This window comes from Salmo trutta, chromosome 9, assembly GCF_901001165.1.
Source record: "Salmo trutta chromosome 9, fSalTru1.1, whole genome shotgun sequence".
Taxonomy (NCBI): domain Eukaryota; kingdom Metazoa; phylum Chordata; class Actinopteri; order Salmoniformes; family Salmonidae; genus Salmo; species Salmo trutta.
In genome coordinates, this window is record NC_042965.1 from 28,646,385 (window position 1) to 28,667,158 (window position 20,774).

The window sequence follows — 20,774 nt, forward strand, 5'->3', positions numbered from 1 at the left end:
CCTGTGTAATGATCATGCTGTTTAATCAGTTTCTTGATATGCCACACCTTGTCTTTGGAAAGGAGATATGCTTACTAACAAATTGGTGAACACAACTTTTTGTGCATACAGTATGGAAGATTTCTGTGATCATTTATTTCAGCTCATGAAACATGGGACCAACACTTTACATGTTGCATTTATGTTTTGGTTCAATATAAGTAGGCTATGAAAAATTCCTACACAAATTACAGAAAAATTCAAGATACACTGTGTGAAGATGAATTTTATTGCATTCAATGCATCTTCATTTATACCTTTTTAAATGTGCGATTATGTTACTTGTGTGTTAATTGGTGCCAAAATGGTTTCATTGTTCAAACCATTCCATATATTTAAACATTTACCATCAACTTCATCTTCAACAGACAGTCGTTTGTGTTGTCAATTTGAGTGTGTTCAGGTGTGTTGACCTTTGAGTGTGTTAATTGGTTTGTCTTGAAAGGTGGTCTATTTGAACAGTGGGAGGGAGATGTAGACGTGATATATGATCTGCAGCAACAGTTTTTGTTGTGTTTAATAAGCTTTTAGCACGGTGTGTTTTAACTTCTTTAAAACCATCTGTTTTACAGCCTAATAAATATTTATTTGATTTTGACAATTTTTATCAGTCCAGTTATTATTTTAACTTGTTGATGTGCACAGTGCACAGGGTACGGCCAGCACTGTCACACACTGTATGGATACGCAGTGAATGAATACATTATAATTTGACAATAGTTCCTGATGTATGTTTTTGTTTGTGTCACAAGGTGTGGTGTGTTGTCAGACCAACCCATCCTGAAGAAGTGATGGAGGTGTGGAACAGTGGTGAAGAGGAGGGTCTGACTGAACTGGAGGGCTCCTCAGACACCATGACAGCCCTGACCACCTCCAATCACCACCTCCTCCACCAAAGAGCTATTAACGACTCCAACTACACCACCACCAACAACATCACCTACTTCCCTTACTACCAACACTCCCTCCCTGTGGCTGCTAGCTTCATCCTGGCCTACCTGTTCATCTTCCTGCTGTGCATGGTGGGTAATGTACTGGTGTGTCTGATCGTGCTGGGGAACCGTCGCATGAGAACCGTCACCAACCTCTTCATCCTCAACCTGGCAGTCAGCGATCTGCTGGTGGGCATCTTCTGCATCCCCACAACGCTTGTGGACAACCTCATCACAGGTAGGTAAAACAACTTGGTTTAACTAAGCTGGTGAACGCAACTCTGTCTGAGCTGGTGAACGCAACTCTGTCTGAGCTGGCGAACGCAATTCTGTCTGAGCTGGCAGACGCAACTGAGCAGGATAACGCAACTCTGTCTGAGCTGGTGAACGCAACTCTGTCTGAGCTGGCGAACGCAATTCTGTCTGAGCTGGCAGACGCAACTGAGCAGGATAACGCAACTCAGCATCATCAACTCTATTACATCCAGTGGTGGAAAAAGTACCCACTTGTCATACTTGAGTAAAAGTAAAGATACCTTAATCGAAAATGACTCAAGTGAAAGTCACCCAGTAAAATACTACTTGTATAAAAGTATTTGGTTTAAATATACTAAGTATCAAAAGTAAATGTTATTGTTGAAATATACTTAAGTATCAAAAGTAAAAGTATAAATAATTTCAAATTCCTTATATTAAGCAAAGCAGACGGCACCATGTTCTTGTTATTTTAATGGATAGCCAGTAGCACACTCCAACACTCAGACATCCTTTACAAACAAAGCATGTGTGTTTAGTGAGTCTGTCAGATCAGAGGCAATAGGATGACCAGGGATGTTCTCTTGATAAATGTGTGAATTTGACAATTTTCCTGTCCTGTTAAGCATTCAAAATGTAATGAGTCCTTTTGGGTGTCAGGGAAAATGTATGGAATAAAAAGTACATTCTTTTCTTTAGGAATGTAGTGAAGTTAAAGTGGTCAAAAATATAAATAGTAAAGAAAAGTACTGATACCCCGAAAACTACTTAAGTTGTACTTTAAAGTATTTTTACTTAAGTACTTTACACCACTGATTACATCCCATTCATTTAACTCCATATCAAGGTGAATGTGTTGATCAATGTGAATTTAATTACAAACTTAATTCCACTCTAGAAACAATCCATGAATAGTGTAATATCCATGACACATCAATATCACAGACTCAAAAACTCCATATTGAATTTCTAAAGATTGAGTCAGATCCATTTCCACTCAGGTCTGGTATGTAGATGTTAAAGTAACTTGTGAATTGAATGACTCATCAAAAAGAAAGCACATAAGCAAACAATTATAATTAACGTAAACAAAGTATATCAGGCAACATTAAATGATCAAAGGAGACACGAACAGAGGGAATATTATCATAGATCCTTTCTTCTGAATGTCTTTCATGAGTTTCTACTTTTACTACCAGACATTTTCTTCATACAGTATCTTCCAAAAGCAGATTATATATATTTTTTTAAACTCTACTATTTCAGAACTCAATTTGCATAACTATTGATATGTTATCGTTCATAGACTGGGTTTGGATTTTGGAGGGACCAATGGATGCCCATAAGCATTAAAAATGTTATACTTGGTGGACTCCTATCTTTTTGTCAACCCAAGACCAATGTGAAGGCCAATTCAAACCCTGCCTGTGCATATAATTAACATGACATTGCTAGAAAGTGAATTAGATAATATGATTAATGAATTAATCCTCATATTAAAATGTCCATGCATAGTTGATGCCACATCATAATGAATCAGCCAGGGAAAGTGTTGGAAAATGAAAATGGGGGGGGGGCATTTACCCCACGTTACCCTACTGTACACTCATCATATTAGACATAGGCCAATGGACAATTATCATTTTAGACATTTATTGTAGAGGCAACAGCGATTCATCAGAATTTCAGGCGTGACCATGTTTTGAGGTTAGTGTTTGTGTCCATATACTTTGAATGAAAACAAGCTTTTATTTTGGTTTCTGATGTGGTACAACAGTTGAACTAAGCTCATGAGACATTAATAAGTTATATTCTTCAAGAATCAATGTGTACATCATTCATTTATAAGTCCAAAAATGGATGTACCAGGGTCATTCCACGAAGTTGGTGCCTTTAGCTAAAGTGCCAAAATGCAGTATTTTGACATGTCTGTCGTGAATTTACTTTCATTAATCTGGTGACTGTTATTTATCTAATTAACTAACTATGTTTAATTGTTCCCGAATTGAATTAATCATGTAACAATTAACTCATTAGGATTTGGGGCACCACGAGAGCAGTTCTAGTGTTACCTTCTCCTGAATTAAACTCTAAAGGTCTTTACCTATGGGGCGGCAGGTAGCCTAGTGGTTAGAGCATTGGGCCAGCAACTGAAAGGTTGGTTAGATCAAATCCTCGTTCTGCCCCTGTTCCTAGGCTGTCATTGTAAATGAGAATTTGTTCTTAACTGACCTGCCTAGTTAAATAAAAATAAAATACAAATAAAAAACCTATCACATCCATAAACAGTCAACTTATTAATCATAACCTCGTATCATATCATCATTCTGTGAACAATTGTATCCTTGCATCTGCAAAAACCTGAGCCTTACTGATGATTCAGTACTACACAAATGGTAGTAAATAGTAACACTGGATAAACAGTTTGCCGTGTTGTTCGCCGTGTATCTGAACCGGGCCACCTTGGAAAGGGGGTTTGGCCTTTTCGCAGCACGCTTCTAAGGCTCTGATTGTCCAAAAGGTGTCCCCACACATCTTCTAATGTTGTTCTCTGCAGTCGTCCGGTATCCGATGACTTATTGTGTAGTCCTGAACAGAACTACAAGTTTATTCTCCCATTCGCTCTGAAAGATGCTTCTTTGAAGATAGGCTAGCCAGCCATGTCGATGGTTCCCAGTGGGGTGATGAGAGTAGCGGAATACGATGGTTTGAAGAGAGTAGTAGAATGGTCCCGCTTAAATTCACGTTTCTAGATACTTTACTTAGGACAGCTAATCAGCTGTACCAGGGATTGTCCGGGAGGTGATTTTTATCGTCTCTACCTCGTGTTGAGATTCTGAGTTCACACCACTTTAAACGTGAGCTGCAGCTCAACGTCTCTCTGGTCTAATATATTAATTCTTAACTCATCATTTTATACAGTTCATTCAAAATGGCTGTTCCGTCAGGCTGACACGCTCTCTGACCTCACTCAAGGTGGCGGTGACTACTGACTGTGCAGTTTTAGAAACAATTTCCTATTATAGTTTCTAAAATCACATCCCCTTTTTAACAAAAACACTTTGATCATTGTTCATATAGCACGCACAACGTAGAGGATGGAAACTTTGTACATGTAGTGTGTATACTTTTCAAGTTACAATATTTCTTTTAACATTTTTAATGATATCACAAAATAACAACCAAACCAACATTGGTGTTCTTTTAGGTTACCTCTCACCATTCCCCACATTCTATGTAAGAAATATTGTTCCAGTATTCGCTTTAGAATGTGTTAGAGTTTCGGCAGGAAAATCTTTGTAACAAAGGCACATTCCTCCGGTGAATTTGGAGAGCGTGAGAGCTGAAGGTTCTGTCCTTGATTTAAAACATGGCGTGAGCTGTCAACCCCCACCAGTCCCCCCCCTTCCCCCTGCAGGTGAGGGGGGTCTGGGGTCTGGTTGAAGTTATTTATTGCAAAGCGGATATGACCTATTTGGATCCTCACAGTACAGTCATGACATCCCTCCGTCAACCCTGTGTCACTTCTAGGAAGATTTCAACCCACTTAATCCAAATATTTTTCCAACTTTCACCATCATTCTAAAGGCCTAGCTATTTTGCTGCATTGACAGTCATTTCTGAAGATTATTTTTTATATTCATGTGATTAGTGATGCATTTGTCTGTCCCTCATTTAAAGGCCAACCCTGTTATGCAAACAATTTACTCCTTTAAAATAATGGACCATTCCACCAAATTAAATGATTCACAGCAGGTGATATCACTGAAAAGCATGGTTGAAAAGGAAGTAAGTCTTTGCTCTTTTTTTGGTCTATTGATAATTGTTTTGGTCTATTGATAATTGTTTTATCATCTTTGACTGAGGTGGTCGCTCAATTAATGTTAGGAAAACTTTTAATTTGATTTAACTTTCATTATGTGTGGAACATGGTCCCGTGCTCTTCACCACATGATTAGTAATGGCAGATCCTTCACCTAAATCCTCAACCCTGTTATCGTCAACTCTGTCAGAGGCCCAAGGTAACTTTTTATCAGTTTTATATTACATGTGTTTATTTGTAAAAGGGATACTTGATCGATGAGATCAATGAGATATTGGATGTATCTCAAACATGCTTTTAATAAGTGTCTGTAACAAGGTTGTCTGTTAAATGGCATATATTATTATACACTGCTCCAAAAAAATAAAGGGAACACTTAAACAACACATCCTAGATCTGAATGAAAGAAATAATCTTATTAAATAGTTTTTTCTTTACATAGTTGAATGTGCTGACAACAAAATCACACAAAAATAATCAATGGAAATCCAATTTATCAACCCATGGAGGTCTGGATTTGGAGTCGCACTCAAAATTAAAGTGGAAAACCACACTACAGGCTGATCCAACTTTGATGTAATGTCCTTAAAACAAGTCAAAATGAGGCTCAGTAGTGTGTGTGGCCTCCACGTGCCTGTATGACCTCCCTACAACGCCTGGGCATGCTCCTGATGAGGTGGTGGATGGTCTCCTGAGGGATCTCCTCCCAGACCTGGACTAAAGCATCCGCCAACTCCTGGACAGTCTGTGGTGCAACGTGGATGGAGCGAGACATGATGTCTCAGATGTGCTCAATTGGATTCAGGTCTGGGGAACGGGCGGGCCAGTCCATAGCATCAATGCCTTCCTCTTGCAGGAACTGCTGACACACTCCAGCCACATGAGGTCTAGCATTGTCTTGCATTAGGAGGAACCCAGGGCCAACCGCACCAGCATATGGTCTCACAAGGGGTCTGAGGATCTCATCTCGGTACCTAATGGCAGTCAGGCTACCTCTGGCGAGCACATGGAGGGCTGTGCGGCCCCCCAAAGAAATGCCACCCCACACCATGACTGACTCACCGCCAAACCGGTCATGCTGGAGGATGTTGCAGGCAGCAGAACGTTCTCCACGGCGTCTTCAGACTCTGTCACGTCTGTCACGTGCTCAGTGTGAACCTGCTTTCATCTGTGAAGAGCACAGGGCGCCAGTGGCGAATTTGCCAATCTTGGTGTTCTCTGGCAAATGCCAAACGTCCTGCACGGTGTTGGGCTGTAAGCACAACCCCCATCTGTGGACGTTGGGCCCTCATACCACCCTCATAGAGTCTGTTTCTGACCGTTTGAGCAGACACAAGCACATTTGTGGCCTGCTGGAGGTCATTTTGCAGGGCTCTGGCAGTGCTCCTCCTGCTCCTCCTTGCACAAAGGCGGAGGTAGCGGTCCTGCTGCTGGGTTGTTGCCCTCCTACGGCCTCCTCCACGTCTCCTGATGTACTGGCCTGTCTCCTGGTAGCGCCTCCATGCTCTGGACACTACGCTGACAGACACAGCAAACCTTCTTGCCACAGCTCGCATTGATGTGCCATCCTGGATGAGCTGCACTACCTGAGCCACTTGTGTGGGTTGTAGACTCCGTCTCATGCTACCACTAGAGTGAAAGCACCGCCAGCATTCAAAAGTGACCAAAACATCAGCCAGGAAGCATAGGAACTGAGAAGTGGTCTGTGGTCCCCACCTGCAGAACCACTCCTTTATTGGGGGTGTCTTGCTTATTGCCTATAATTTCCACCTGTTGTCTATTCCATTTGCACAACAGCATGTGAAATTTATTGTCAATCAGTGTTGCTTCCTAAGTGGACAGTTTGATTTCACAGAATTGTGATTGACTTGGAGTTACATTGTGTTGTTTAAGTGTTCCCTTTATTTTTTTGAGCAGTATATTTCAAGGCCTACCTTCAAACTCAGTGCCTCTTTGCTTGACATCATGGGAAAATCAGCTAAGACCTCAGGAAAAAAAATTGTAGACCTCCACAAGTCTGGTTCATCCTTGGGAGCAATTTCCAAACGCCTGAAGGTACAGCTTTCATCTGTACAAACATCAGTACGCAAGTATAAACACCATGGGACCATGCAGCCGTCATACCACTTAGGAAGGAGACGCTTTCTGTCTCCTAGAGGTGAACGCACTTTGGTGCGACAAGTACAAATAAATCCCAGAACAACAGCAAAGGACCTTGTGAAGATGCTGGAGAAAACGGGTACAAAATAATCTATATCCACAGAATAACGAGCCCTATATCGACATAACCTGAAAGGCTGTTCAGCAAGGAAGAAACCACTGCTCCAAAACTGGCATAAAAAAAGCCAGACTACAGTTTGCACATGGGGACAAAGGGGGACAACTGCACATGATGAAACAAAAATAGAACTGTTTGGCCATAATAGGGGAGGCTTGCAAGCTGAAGAACGTCATCCCAAATATGGGGGACGGGGGTGGCAGCATCATGTTGTGGGGGTGCTTTGCTGCAGGAAGGACTGGTGCACTTCACAAAATAGATGGCATCATGAGGGAGGAAAATGATGTGGATATATTGAAGCAACATCTCAAGACATCAGTCAGGAAGTTAATGCTTGGTCGTAAATGGTGGTTACAATGACCCCAAATGGACAATGACCCCAAGCATACTTCCAAAGTTGTGGCAAAATGGCTTAAGGACAACAAAGTGAAGGTTTTGGAGTGGCCATCACAAAGCCCTGACCTCAATCCTATAGAAAATTTGTTGGTAGAACTGAAAAAGTGTGTGCGAGCAAGGAGGCCTACAAACCCAACTCAGTTACACCAGCTCTGTCAGGAGGAATGGGCCAAATTTCACCCAACTTATTGTGGGAAGCTTGTGGAAGGCTACCCGAAACGTTTGACCCAAGTTAAACAATTTAAAGGCAATGCTACCAAATACTAATTGAATGTATGTAAACTTCTGACCCACTGGGAATGTGATGAAATAAATAAAAGCTGAAATAAATACATTTCTCTACTATTATTCTGACATTTCACATTCTTAAAATAAAGTGGTGATCCTAACTGACCGAAGACAGGGAATTTTTACTGGGATTAAATGTAAGGAATTGTGTAAAACAGAGTTTAAATGTATTTGGCTAAGGTGTATGTAAACTTCCGACTTCAACTGTAGGTACGTGGTTGCAAAGGGCATCAGTGTTTTAACAGCGCGATTTGCCAAGGCAACTCTGAGCGCAGCCCTATCCAGAAATCTGGCAGTGGCTTCTGATTTAAATGATATTTTCACAGAATCGATTGTTGCAATTTCAATGAGGCTCTCTTGTGTCATCCGTTTCGGGAAGGTACCTGCATAATTGCACACCCAGCTCGTTCAGGTGCTTCGCTATATAACATTTGACATTGTCCGTAAGCTAGAATGAATTTGCTCACAAAAAATCATACAATGATGGAAAGACCTGTGTGTTGTCCTTGTTAATGCAGACAGAAAAGAGCTCCAACTTCTTAATCATAGCCTCAATTTTGTCCCGCACATTGAATATAGTTGCGGAGTGTCCCTGTATTCCTAAATTCAGATCATTCAGGTGAGAAAAAACATCACGAGATATGCCAGTCGTGTGAGAAACTCGTCATCATGCAAGCGGTCAGACAAGTGAAAATGGTCAGTAAAGAAAACTTTAAGCTCGTCTCTCAATTAAAAAAAACGTGTCAGTACTTTGCCCCTTGATAACCAGCGCACTTCTGTATGTTGTAAAAGCGTTACATGGTCGCTGCCCACATTGTTGCATAATGCAGAAAATACACGAGAGTTCAGGGGCCTTGCTTAAACAGAGTTAACCATTTTCACTGTAGTGCCCAAATGTCTTTCAAGCTGTCAGGCATTCCCTTGGCAGCAAGAGCCTCTCGGTGGATGCTGCAGTGTACCCAAGTGGTGTTGGGAGCAACTGCTTGCACGTGCGTTACCACTCCACTATGTCTCCCTTTCATGGCTTTTGCGCAATCAGTACAGATACCAACACATCTTGACCACCAAAGTCCATTTGATGTCACAAAGCTGTCCAATACTTAAAAAATATCCTCATGTTGTTCTGGTTTCCAGTGGTTTGCAGAAGAAGATGTCTTCCTTAATTGATCCCCCATAAACGTAACGGACATATACCAAGAGCTGTGCCAGGCGGCCACGTCTGTTGACTCATCCAGCTGTAACGCATATAATTCACTGGCTTGTATGCGAAGCAGTAATTGTTTCAAAACATCTCCTGCCCATGTCACTAATGCATCGTGAAACAGTGTTGTTTGATGAAGGCATTGTCTGTATAGATTTCTGGCCCTTTTGCCCCAGGATTGTCCCAGTCATATCCGCGGCAGCAGGAAGAATTAAGTCCTCCACAATAGTATGGGGCTTGCCTGTCCTAGCCACTCGGTAGCTCACCATATAAGACACTTCTAGACCCTACTTATCAATGGTATCTGTTGCTTTTATACATGTCTTACTACTCGAAAGCCGTCTTTATTCTCGCTCAAAAAAGTCCTGTGGCTTATTTTTCAAATGGTCATGTTTCGTTTCAAAATGTCTGCGCAAGAGTGAAGGTTTCCCGCGAGAGAGTAATGGTTAATGTGATTGGATGTTCATTATTTGACTAGGCTACCTGTATTTGACATTGTGGTGTTATTTCGCTGAACACTAGATGGTTTAATTTTGATGGTTTAATTTTATTTTTGGCATTGAAACGAAGGCTACTCAGGCGAGAAAAAAACATCACCCAAATGTATGGCCCCGTTGGAAAATATAAATGTACTGTTTTGAAAATGTGAATCACATTTTTATTTGGCGTACCCCCGACAGCATTGCGCGTACCCATAGTCCCACACTATCATTGAGAAAGAGGAGGAATAGAAAAAAAGAGGGGACGAGAGAAGAATTGAGAGAAATGTCGTACACACTGAAAGCATGGTTAGACTAGTGATCCTAGGCCCATCAGTGCACCTTGTCTGGTGCAGAGTGTGTATTGTTTGAATGGCAGCTATAAGTGTATTATATTTAGACCTCCTCCCTCTCATTACCCCACGACAGCCTCCTCACAGGCACAGGTCAAGCATGCTCTATGCTTAACAGCCCCCTTGTCAGCCAGGATAAATAGCCCAGCAGCCCTGATTGATAGATGACTAAGTGAAGATATAATTTAGCAATCACATGCCTGCATTAGGAGGAGGGCAGGACCCCACCCCCCACCCATTCCAACCCCTGACATCCTGATAGACGGAGGGGGGGACGGGAAGGGGATAGAGGGAGGAGGGGAGGGACGGGATGAGACCGGTGGGGTTAAGTGCAGTGGGGGGGTGATGTGTGGCAGGGAGGAGAGAGAGAGAGCGAGAGAGAGAGAGAGAGGAAGTTTCTCTTCTCTCAGAGATCCATTAGCTAATGGGTGTCTTAAGCCCTGTCACTTATCCCCACTGCCGTCGCTACACACTCATCTACTACGCTTCAGAGACGGAGTGTGTGTGTGTATTCCTATATTCATTGTGACTTCAAGTGACCCTAACAGTCTATACCCTAACAGTCTATGACTTTGACATTTTTTTGCACATTATTCTATTTAAAAGTCTGCAAGCTCTGTCCGTTTGGTTGTTGATCATTGCTCGACAGACATTTTCAAGTATTGCCATAGATTTTCAAGACGATTTAAGTGAAAACTGTAACTAGGTGACTCAAGAATTTTGCTTGGACTGTCTGGGAGTGGTCTGATTGTAGGGGACAATTTTGTGATAAGAGGCACCAAATTTTACACACCGCTAAGGCATGTCTAAATAATTATGTTGGGCTATAGGGCCATCACAGATTTTGTCCATTACCCCCCCTGGCAACCATTTCCAATATGGCCAACAACCAGCTCCATGGGGCCATGTTGGACAGTAGGCACATGTTCATATCTCCATAAATAAAAGGTAAATATCTCCATAAATAAAAGGTAAATAAAGTCCAATGATAGCTTAAAATGTGTGGGGTGATGTGGAGAACACATATGCCGTATATTGGTCTACTTTAGAGTGACTGCCTTTAAAAAGCAACAACCAATTTGAAACACATCCCTATTCTAGTTTCAAAATTGTGTACAAAGTGTAATAAGATAATGTTGGTCATGAAGTCAGTCTTGTCTAAAACAGAGTTTGCAACGGCCGTGCGTCGGCAAACGGGCAAATTAAGGTTGGGTTTTGATTTGAAAATGTCCATTTGCCCACTAACATGGGGTGAACATCTGCAGTGATTGCTCTCTATCCATTAACATAGACAGTGAGACAACCTTCCCATCGGCTCTGACTTTGTTTACATAAGAAAACATTTTGCGCATTTTTGAACTTGAGAAATACTGCACCAAACACCTTAGTTATATATAAAATTGCGCAACTAAAACATCCTCAGCAAAAATGTCAATTTATTACAGGTTTCTTGCGTTGTCTTAGATTAATTCTGGTTATTTTGAGAAAGTGAAATATGCTTCTGCGTCTACAGTGTCTCATGGAGGACAAACATCATTAATCAATTGTGGAATCGATCAGGAAACACACCTCCAAGACTGAAATCATGTTTGTATAGTGACCCAAATTAGTTTTTTTGTAATGTCCTCATGCCTAGTTACAATATTTTACTCAAAGATATTTTTACTCAAATATTTTATGTATAGTAAACACTCTAAAAAGTGATATGTTCCCTGAATGCTGATTACAATGATAAACTACTTTTAATGATCAAAAGTATGTGGATACCACTTCAAATTAGTGGATTTGGCTATTTCAGCCATGTCCGTTGCTGACAGGTGTATAACATTTTGCACACAGCCATGCAATCTCTGTAGACAAACACTGGCAGTACAATGGCCTTACTGAAGAGCTCAGTGACTTTCAACGTGGCACCGTCATAGGATGCCACCTTTTCAACAAGTCAGTTCATCAAATCTCTGCCCTGCTAGAGCTGCCCCGGTCAACTGTAAGTGGTGTTATTGTGAAGTGTAAATGTCTGAGCAACAACGGCTCAGCCGCAAAGTGGTAGGACACACAAACTCAAAGAACAAGACCGATGAGTGCTGAAGCATGTAGTGCGTAAAAATTGTCTGTCCTTGGTTGCAACACTCACTACCGAGTTCCAAACTGCCTCTGGAAGCAACGTCAGCACAAGGACTGTTCGTTGGGAGCTTCATGAAATGGTTTCCATGGCCAATCAGCTGCTCGCAAGCCTAGGATCACCCTGCACAATGCCAAGCGTCGGCTGGAGTGGTGTAAAGCTCACTGCTATTGGACTCTGGAGCTGTGGAAACGCGTTTTCTGTAGTGATGAATCATGCTTCACCATCTGGCAGTCCGACAGACAAATGTGGGTAAAGTTTGGTTGAGGAGGAATAATGGTCTGGGCTGTTTTTCATGGTACATACAGCATACAATGACAGTCTACGATTCTGTGCTTCCAACTTTGTGGCAACAGTTTGGGGAAGGCCCTTTCCTGTTTCAGCATGACAATACCCCGTGCACAAAGTGATGTCCATATAGAAATGGTTTGTTGAGATCGGTGTGGAAGAACTTGACTGGCCGGCACAGAGCCCTGACCTCAACCCCATCAAACACCTTTGGGATGAATTGGAATGCCTACTGCGAGCCAAGCCTAATCGCCCAACATCCGTGCCCGACCTCACTAATGCTGTTGTGGTTGAATGGAAGCAAGTCCCCGCAGCAATTTTTCTACATCTATGGATAGCCTTCCCAGAAGAGTGGAGGCTGTTATAGCTGCAATGGGGGGACCAACTCCATATTAACGCACTTGATTTTGGAATTAGATATATTTGATGAGCATGTGTCCACATACATTTTGGCCATGTAGTGTATCTGTGACCAACAGATGCATATCTGTATTCCCAGTCAAGTGAAATCCATAGACTAATGAATTTATTTTTAATTGACTGATTTCCTTTATATGAACTGCAACTCAGTAAAATAAAAAAATGTTGCATTTATATTTTTGTTCAGTGTATATTCGATAATCAGAAATTTGGATAGATTTCTGGGCACTTTTTTGCCACTTAAAAAAAGGAAACGTATACATGTAACTGCCAAAATAAAGGAAGCTCCAACCGAAAGTGTCTTAATAGGGCGTTGGGCAACCACAAGACAGAACAGCTTCAATATGCCTTGGCATAAATTGTACATGTGTCTGGAACTCTATTGTATGGATGCGACACCATTCTTCCACAAAAAATTTGGTGTTTTGTTGATGGTCATAGAAAAAGCTGTCTCAGGTGCCGCTCCAGAATATCCCATAAGTGTTCAATTGGGTTGAGATCTGGTGACAGACACACACACACACACACACACACACACACACACACACACACACACACACACACACACACACACACACACACTTTAAACCCCCTATGGTTCTTTGAGACCCCTCTTTCAAAGTCAATTAGATATCTTCTTATAGCCTGTTACACAGAATAATGGGCAAATTGACGTTTTTATACATGACCCTAAGCATTATGGGATGTTAATTTCTTAATTAACTCAATCACACCTTTGTGGAAGTACTTGCTTTCAATATACTCTGTATCCCTTATTTACATGTTTCCATTATTCTGGCATTTACTTGTATATGGCATATTTGAGCCATTTTCTTGTGTTCTCCTCACCACCTTTTAAGGAGACATTTACCTAAAATCGAGAATGTCCCAAATGATTTCGTACATTGAAACTAGTAGAAGTTTGCTCTCTTCCTCTCCCTGTTGTGGAGAAGTGAGACAGCTGCAAAAAAATGGGTCACGTGATTCGCTCTGCCGAAATACACAAATTATGGAGAAATACGTTGTTTTATTGAATGTGTATGGCTGAATTAGCTATTTTTTTTTTATTAGAAGTACTATCGGTTTTGCGATTATTTTATATCATTTTATATGGCTGACTGACACGAGAGGAGATTGGTAACAACTATGCATGTGTGCTCGTTGGGGAATGCCTGCTACATTAAAAGGGCACGTTATTCCTTTCCACAATATTCCCTTTCAATTACCAAATGAAGCATTCAAAGAAGAGACACCCTCCCTACAATCAAACAAGGGGGAGGATTGATAATGTATTTACTTTATTTATTTAACCTTTATTTAACTAGGCAAGTTAGTTAAGAACAAATTCTTATTTACAATGACGGTATACTCCGGCCAAACCCTAACCCGGATGACGCTGGGCCAATTGTGTGACGCCCTATGGGACTCCAAATATCGGCCAGTTGTGATACAGCCTGGAATCAAACCAGGCTCTGTAGTGACGCCTCTAGCCCTGAGATGCAGTGCCTTAGACCGCTGTGCCACTCGGGAGCCCCTAAAATAATAATAATGCTGTAGGGTTGCTTTGCTGCCTCTGGTACTGTGGGCCTTCAAAGTATGGAAGACATCATGACATCTATCAGCAGATTATCAAGGTGTTTTGGAGTGCAATGCTCAACCCAGTGTCCAAAAACTTTCTCTGTTGAAGGTTGTTGACATTCCAGCAGGACAACGACCCCAAACACACAAAAGCACCCTGGAATAGTTCAAGAAGAAATGCTGGACTGTTCTAGAGTGGCCAGCGAAGAGTCCAGGTCTGAATCACATCTATAACCTATGGTGAGATCTAGAAATAGCAGTTCATGGAGGACATCCCTCAAACATGAAAGAATACTGGCAATTTGCTGCCAAATTGCCAGTAGAAATATGCAGCAAGCTCATCGATGGCTACAAGCAGCATTTGTCTGTAGTTATCTTGGCTGCGCAACCAGGAACTAGCTCTGGGTTGCCAATCACTTTGACCATGCCCTTTGTCTTTATTTAACTTAAATTTACAAAAATAAAATTGGTTCTGTGATGTTGGAAATCCAATACCAAGGTGTGGAGACCAATATTTATTTTCAATTTCAACTTATTTTAGAATAAATAGGGAATTATTTAAGAAAAGTGTAAGGGTGCCAATATATTTGGCCGCAACTGAACCTCCACACGATCACTTTGCTGCTTTTTCTTCTCAAACACGCCTCTGTATTTTGGCCCTGCACCAGATCCAGTCCATGGTAATACAGAAGGAACAGCTGTATCTTTGAGTATTCTTCGGGGATCTGTCCCCATCATTTTCGATCTCTTTCATAGTCATCGGCATTTAAGTACCTACTACAGACACCTAGCGACGTAATACTGTAGCAACGTAATATTTACATCGTATTTGTTTCTAATTGCTATGAACAATTTTCTGCATCTGTGACATTTTGTGCCTCCTTCCCTAGATTGCATATATAAATTGCAGCCAGGGACCGAACACCAGCTCTTCAGATTTCCACTTTTCAGAACAAACTTTACCTTTGATAACTCTCTAAACTTTTGAACCAGTTCGTTCTAAATCCAAAAGGCACTCGCACATCTGAGCTTTGTTGCAGGTGCATGGTAACAGTTGAATAACATGAGAAAAAAGAACAAACCCGCACACTGCTCTTTATTAAGATTTGACGAAGGCCTTGAGGCCAATACGTAAAGCTTAATAAAGAGCAGTGATACTAGCAATAGGAGTGTGTAGGTTATTCTTTTCTCATAAATCAGTTCCTTCTCCCACCAAAAAGTAAGGGGATGTAATGTCCTTTTACATAGCAGGGATTCCCCAACAAGCGCATATGCGCAGCTGTTACCCATCTCTGCTCTTGTCAGATGGTCACATAAAATAATGCTATAAAATAATTGCAAATGTTATAGGTGGAAAAGTACACGTTTCCTGACTCAAGTTGTCACGTATACACAGAGAGTCAGGAAGTAGGTGCAGAAGGAGAGGTTAATAACAATGATGCAAGGCAAATGAACAAAACAGAGGATGCGTACTGAACATGAAAACAAACCAATACTGCCTTATTACTGAAGACTAAATAGAGGGAAGGTAATCAAGGTGACGATGAAGTCCAGGTGTGCGTAATGATGGGGAGCAGGTGTGCGTAATAATGGTTGCCAGGGCCCGTGGTTAGTAGACCGGCGACATCGAGCGCCGGAGAGAGGAAGCGTGAGTAGGCGTGACAAAACCGATAGTACTTTTGATAAAAATAGCCAATTTGGCCGTACGCTTTCAGTAAAACATTGTATTTTTCCATGATTCACAGATTTCTGAATCACCCATTTCCTCACAGCGGAGAAGAGCGAGGCTTGCTACAGGGAGAAAGAGAGGGAAAGAGTAAACTCCACTGAACTAGTTTCAGTTTCAATGTATGGAATCAGTTGGGACATTCTCTCAATGGCCTACACACAATAACGTCAAAGTGGAATTATGTTTTTTGAAAATTTTACAAATGAATACAAAATGAAAAGCTGAAATTACTTAAATCAATAAGTATTCAACCCCTTTGTTATGGCAAGTCTAAATAAGTTCAGGAGTAAACATTTTGCTTAACAAGTTGCATGGACTCACTCTGTGTGCAATAATAGTGACTACCTCATCTCTGTACCCCACATACAATTATCTGTAAGGGCCTTCTGTCGGGCAGTGAATTTCAAACACAGATTCAACCACAAAGAACAGAGAGGTTTTCCAATGCCTCACAAAGAAGGGTACCTATTGGTCGGAGGGTAAAAAAAAAGACATTGAATATCCCTTTGAGTATGGTGAATTATTAATGACACTTTATATGGTGTATCAATACACCCAGTCACCACAAAAGGTGATTTTAACATATAGGTATGGCCTCGGGTGTGAATATTCATGTAAATTAGATATTTCGATATTTAATTTTCAATATATTTTCAAAAATGTCTAAAAACATGTTTTTACTTTGTCATTATGGGGTATTGTGTGTAGATGGGTGAAAAAAAATATTTAATATAAAAACATATGCATATTACCCATAGCTTAACATACTAATAAGGACTTCTCCTACCTGTGTAAAATTTGATGCCTCTATCACAAAAGCCACAATTCTCCAAAAATTTGACGATTAGCCACTGGACTATACCGCCTGGTGATATCACCAGGGAAGCCAAAACTCCACCCATGCAAAGCCTGCTCATTAGAAGGGCCTGTGTGAATTTTATTTTTAAACATAAACTATGAGGAAATAACACTGATTAAAATAAACAATCCCACTTTTACAGTGTTAGTTTCATTAGCTGTACAATATGATACAAAGCACAGTAAAAACAGAATTTTGACTGCTCTGGGCCTTTAAAGCAGTTTCTGCAGTTATGTTTCCCTAGCCTGCAGCCATACTAACTTGGGCTCCCGAGTGGCACAGTGGTCTAAGGCACTGCATCTCAGTCCTAGAGGTGTCACTACAGACCCTGGTTAGATTCCAGGCTGTATCACAACCGGCTGTGATCGGGAGTCCCATATGGCGGCACACAATTGGCCCAGAGTCGTCCAGGTTAGGGTTTGGCCGGAGCAGTCCGTCATTGTAAATAAGAATTTGTTCTTAACTGATTTGCCTAGTTAAATAAAGGTTAAAGAAAAAAAGAAAAAGAAATAACTGGATGCAAATTAAATGGGAGTATGTTAATACTATACTCTATTGAAGTCTAGGCCAGGTTATAAGCCAGATCATTCATTAAGGTCATTCATTTCACTGAACACAGATCTTCTATGAAGAAGGGTCAAATCTATACTCCCATTTGTGCAGAATCTAACCACTCAACACACACGTGTTCACCACTGTGCTGTATATGGCCTAGTACTGTACACACTCAGGTTATACAAATTGCTGCTGGGAAAGTCTATTTTTTATTGACAATTATTTAACAAGATGATGTTGGTAATTGTTATTTATTTTGTTGACAGGCTGGCCGTTTACCAACACTGTGTGTAAAATGAGTGGTCTGGTGCAGGGGATGTCTGTGGCTGCCTCAGTCTTCACCCTGGTGGCCATCGCAGTAGACAGGTTGGTATGATGGAGCTCTACAGAGAGGCAGGGGTGTGTGGTGTGAAGGAGAGGTGGTGGTGGTGAATGGACAATAGTAGATTTGATCCATAATTTACCTACTGTTTTTTTTAGGTTTGCCAATGCCTTTTCCTCTACCTCGTTTACAGTTTATTTGCTTCATTATTTAAACTTGTTTACACTTGTTGATTGGATGGCTGGATAGATAGAAGAGACAGGAAGGATAGAGAAAGATTTGCAGAGCTGTTGATAAAAGGTGGAAGTTCACACAGATTTGGAATTGATTTGCCTTGCCCCCCCAAAAAAACAGCAAGTGTTCTTCCTTTTCCTCTGTCTATTTTCGCTCTCCACAGGTTCCGCTGCATTGTGTTCCCTTTTCAGCCCAAACTCACCCTAATAGTTGCCAAGGTGACCATTGCGATGATCTGGGTCCTGGCTGTGGTAATCATGTGCCCCTCAGCAGCTGCCCTGACCGTGGTGGAAGTGGCCGATCACTACATGGTGTATAACCAGGACTACAACAAGACTTACCCCCTGTACTCCTGCTACGAGAACTTTGCCGACCCGAAGATGCGGAAGGTCTACACCACAGTGCTGTTTGCCCACATCTACTTGGTGCCCCTGGCTCTCATCACTGTCATGTACGGACGCATCGGGGTGAAGCTCTACACCTCCGTGGTGTCAAGAAGAGAGCCTCAGGATGCAGCACATCCTCCTCCTCCAGCCAGGCATGAGGGGGGCAGGCATCTGATCTCACAGAAGAAGATCAAGGTGATCAAGATGCTGATCGTAGTAGCCCTGCTGTTCATGCTGTCCTGGCTGCCTCTGTGGACTCTGATGCTGCTGACAGACTACGCAGGGCTGGACGAGGAGCAGCTGGAGCTCCTGACCGGATACATCTTCCCCTTCGCCCACTGGCTGGCTTTCTCCAACTCCTCTGTCAACCCCATCATCTACGGATACTTCAATGAGAACTTCAAGAGGGGCTTCCAGGCAGTCTACCAGACCAACTCCTGCTGCCACCCGGGAAATAGGGTTGAGGTAGCAGGGAGGGGAAACCGGGAAGGCAGAGCAGGGGGTGGGGGTAATGGTGGTGAGGGTGGAGGCGGCCTGAGGGAGCCGACAAGCAACCCCAATCCTCTCCCATTTGGGGCTAGAAACAAAGTGTATACCGACGGTAATGTGATGCACTCTGTCCACCTTGAGCTGGACTTGAAGAAGAATTCTAAGGTGGGAAGCAACACGGTCCATGTTGAGGTTGGGGGGACTGGGGCAGGTGGAGGAATAGGGAATGGAAATGGGATGAACAAAAAGGGGCTACAGGTTGACGAGCAGACCAGCCCAATGGGAGTTTGTCAGGCCTGGGATCATTAGTGGGGATGTAAACCGTGGAAGTGCTTTCAGCATCCCTAATAATGTTTTACGTTTAGATTTACATTACATTTACAATCTAAATGCATACTTAATGCATAGAAAAGATAGGCACCATCTTATTTTGTTTTCTTTCAGATGGCATGTGTGGACTCAAATTGCGAGGGAAGTGGACTCATCTCAACATTAGATTAGATCTGACAAACTATAATCTAAGAGCGGCTAAGTACTCTCCAAACACCAAAGATAGACTTGAAAAGAAAGAGAACAAAGCAAATCAAAGCAAAGACATCAATCATGGTGATGCCCTTATTCTGTTTTTGCTTGTAATATCAATTAGTGGAATATGAATTCTGTTTTGCTCAGTGAAGATTTCTTTGAACATTGTCAGCAAAACAACGAGAGGGGATATAGTTGAGACTGTTTAATGTCAACGTTTTAGCCCTAAAGTAGTCTCAATCTGAACACTGTCAACAATATAGATGAGAAACCAATAAATATAAGCAAGCAACATTTAAAATGTCTCAAAGAACATAATGCCTCAGAAAAAGGCAGTTTGGTTCAATTCAATCTTGAAACTTGAAGCAAAAGAAATTTCAACACAGAGGGGAAGTGCATTATCTGATACTGCAGAGCACAACAAATCAAATGATATCTAATTAAATCAAAGGTTATTCATCGTATACACAGGTAAACGGTGCAATTAAATACTTACTTGCGAGCTACCGCAACAGTGCAGTGAAATATAAAAAAACAAAACTCTAAATAACAGTAATGACAATAACACAATAAGTTATGTTTTAAACAACTATTAAAAAGTATACAGGTGGAAAATAACTGTTTTGGAGAAGCAGTATTGGACTGAAATCTAGTCCCTGTCGCTAGTGAAAACAGGGACCAAACTATTTATTGATCAATACATTTGTGCATGTTACTGAACAAACATATCAGTTTAATAAGGAGTGAGAAAGATGTAAGGTTTTATTAAAGTTTTCTGAGAATGCCCTTACTCTATAGGACTGATGAAAACACCAGAAGGGGCTGAGTCAAACAAAACACGAGTTATGGGTCACGAGTTATGAGAATACATCTCTAGTCACATTATTTATTCTTAATTTGGGTCGTTGGAGGACGATTTGGGTCAAGGGAGGACGTTACATTTCTAATTTTGGTTTCAAACTGAAAAAGTTTAAGAACCCCTGGTATAAAGCAATGCTTTATATATACACTAGATGACTGACAGGGGGTGCCATTCATGCTGTTCACAGCGTAGTAGCCAGGGCAACACAAAAACGAAAAAGTTGAGCCTCGCACATCAACACTCTTTACCCACTGCAATGTTTACTTTCTGCATCTATATCATATCACTAAGGCAACCTTTACATTGTATTATGTGAGCTAAACATACAAATAAAAAATATGTAAAAACATTTTTCTTAAAG

The 20,774-nt window shown here is 41.5% G+C and overlaps 1 protein-coding gene across 1 annotated transcript; it reads left to right on the forward strand.

Annotated features, from left to right (window-relative positions):
• Positions 1 to 751: 751 nt before the first annotated feature.
• Positions 752 to 20,434, forward strand: LOC115200352 (neuropeptide FF receptor 1-like). Its single transcript, XM_029763349.1, has 3 exons — positions 752 to 1,209; positions 17,862 to 17,961; positions 18,315 to 20,434. Exons 1-3 carry the CDS (start codon positions 831 to 833, stop codon positions 19,333 to 19,335), a joined length of 1,500 nt encoding a protein of 499 aa, XP_029619209.1. The 5' UTR covers positions 752 to 830; the 3' UTR covers positions 19,336 to 20,434.
• Positions 20,435 to 20,774: the final 340 nt, after the last annotated feature.

Coding starts and splice junctions, on each gene's coding strand:
- LOC115200352 (XM_029763349.1), top strand. CDS start 831: ATGGAGGTGTGGAACAGTGGTGAAGAGGAGGGTCTGACTGAACTGGAG. Junction 1,210..17,861: donor TGTGGACAACCTCATCACAG/GTAGGTAAAACA, acceptor TTTTGTTGACAG/GCTGGCCGTTTACCAACACT. Junction 17,962..18,314: donor GTGGCCATCGCAGTAGACAG/GTTGGTATGATG, acceptor CGCTCTCCACAG/GTTCCGCTGCATTGTGTTCC.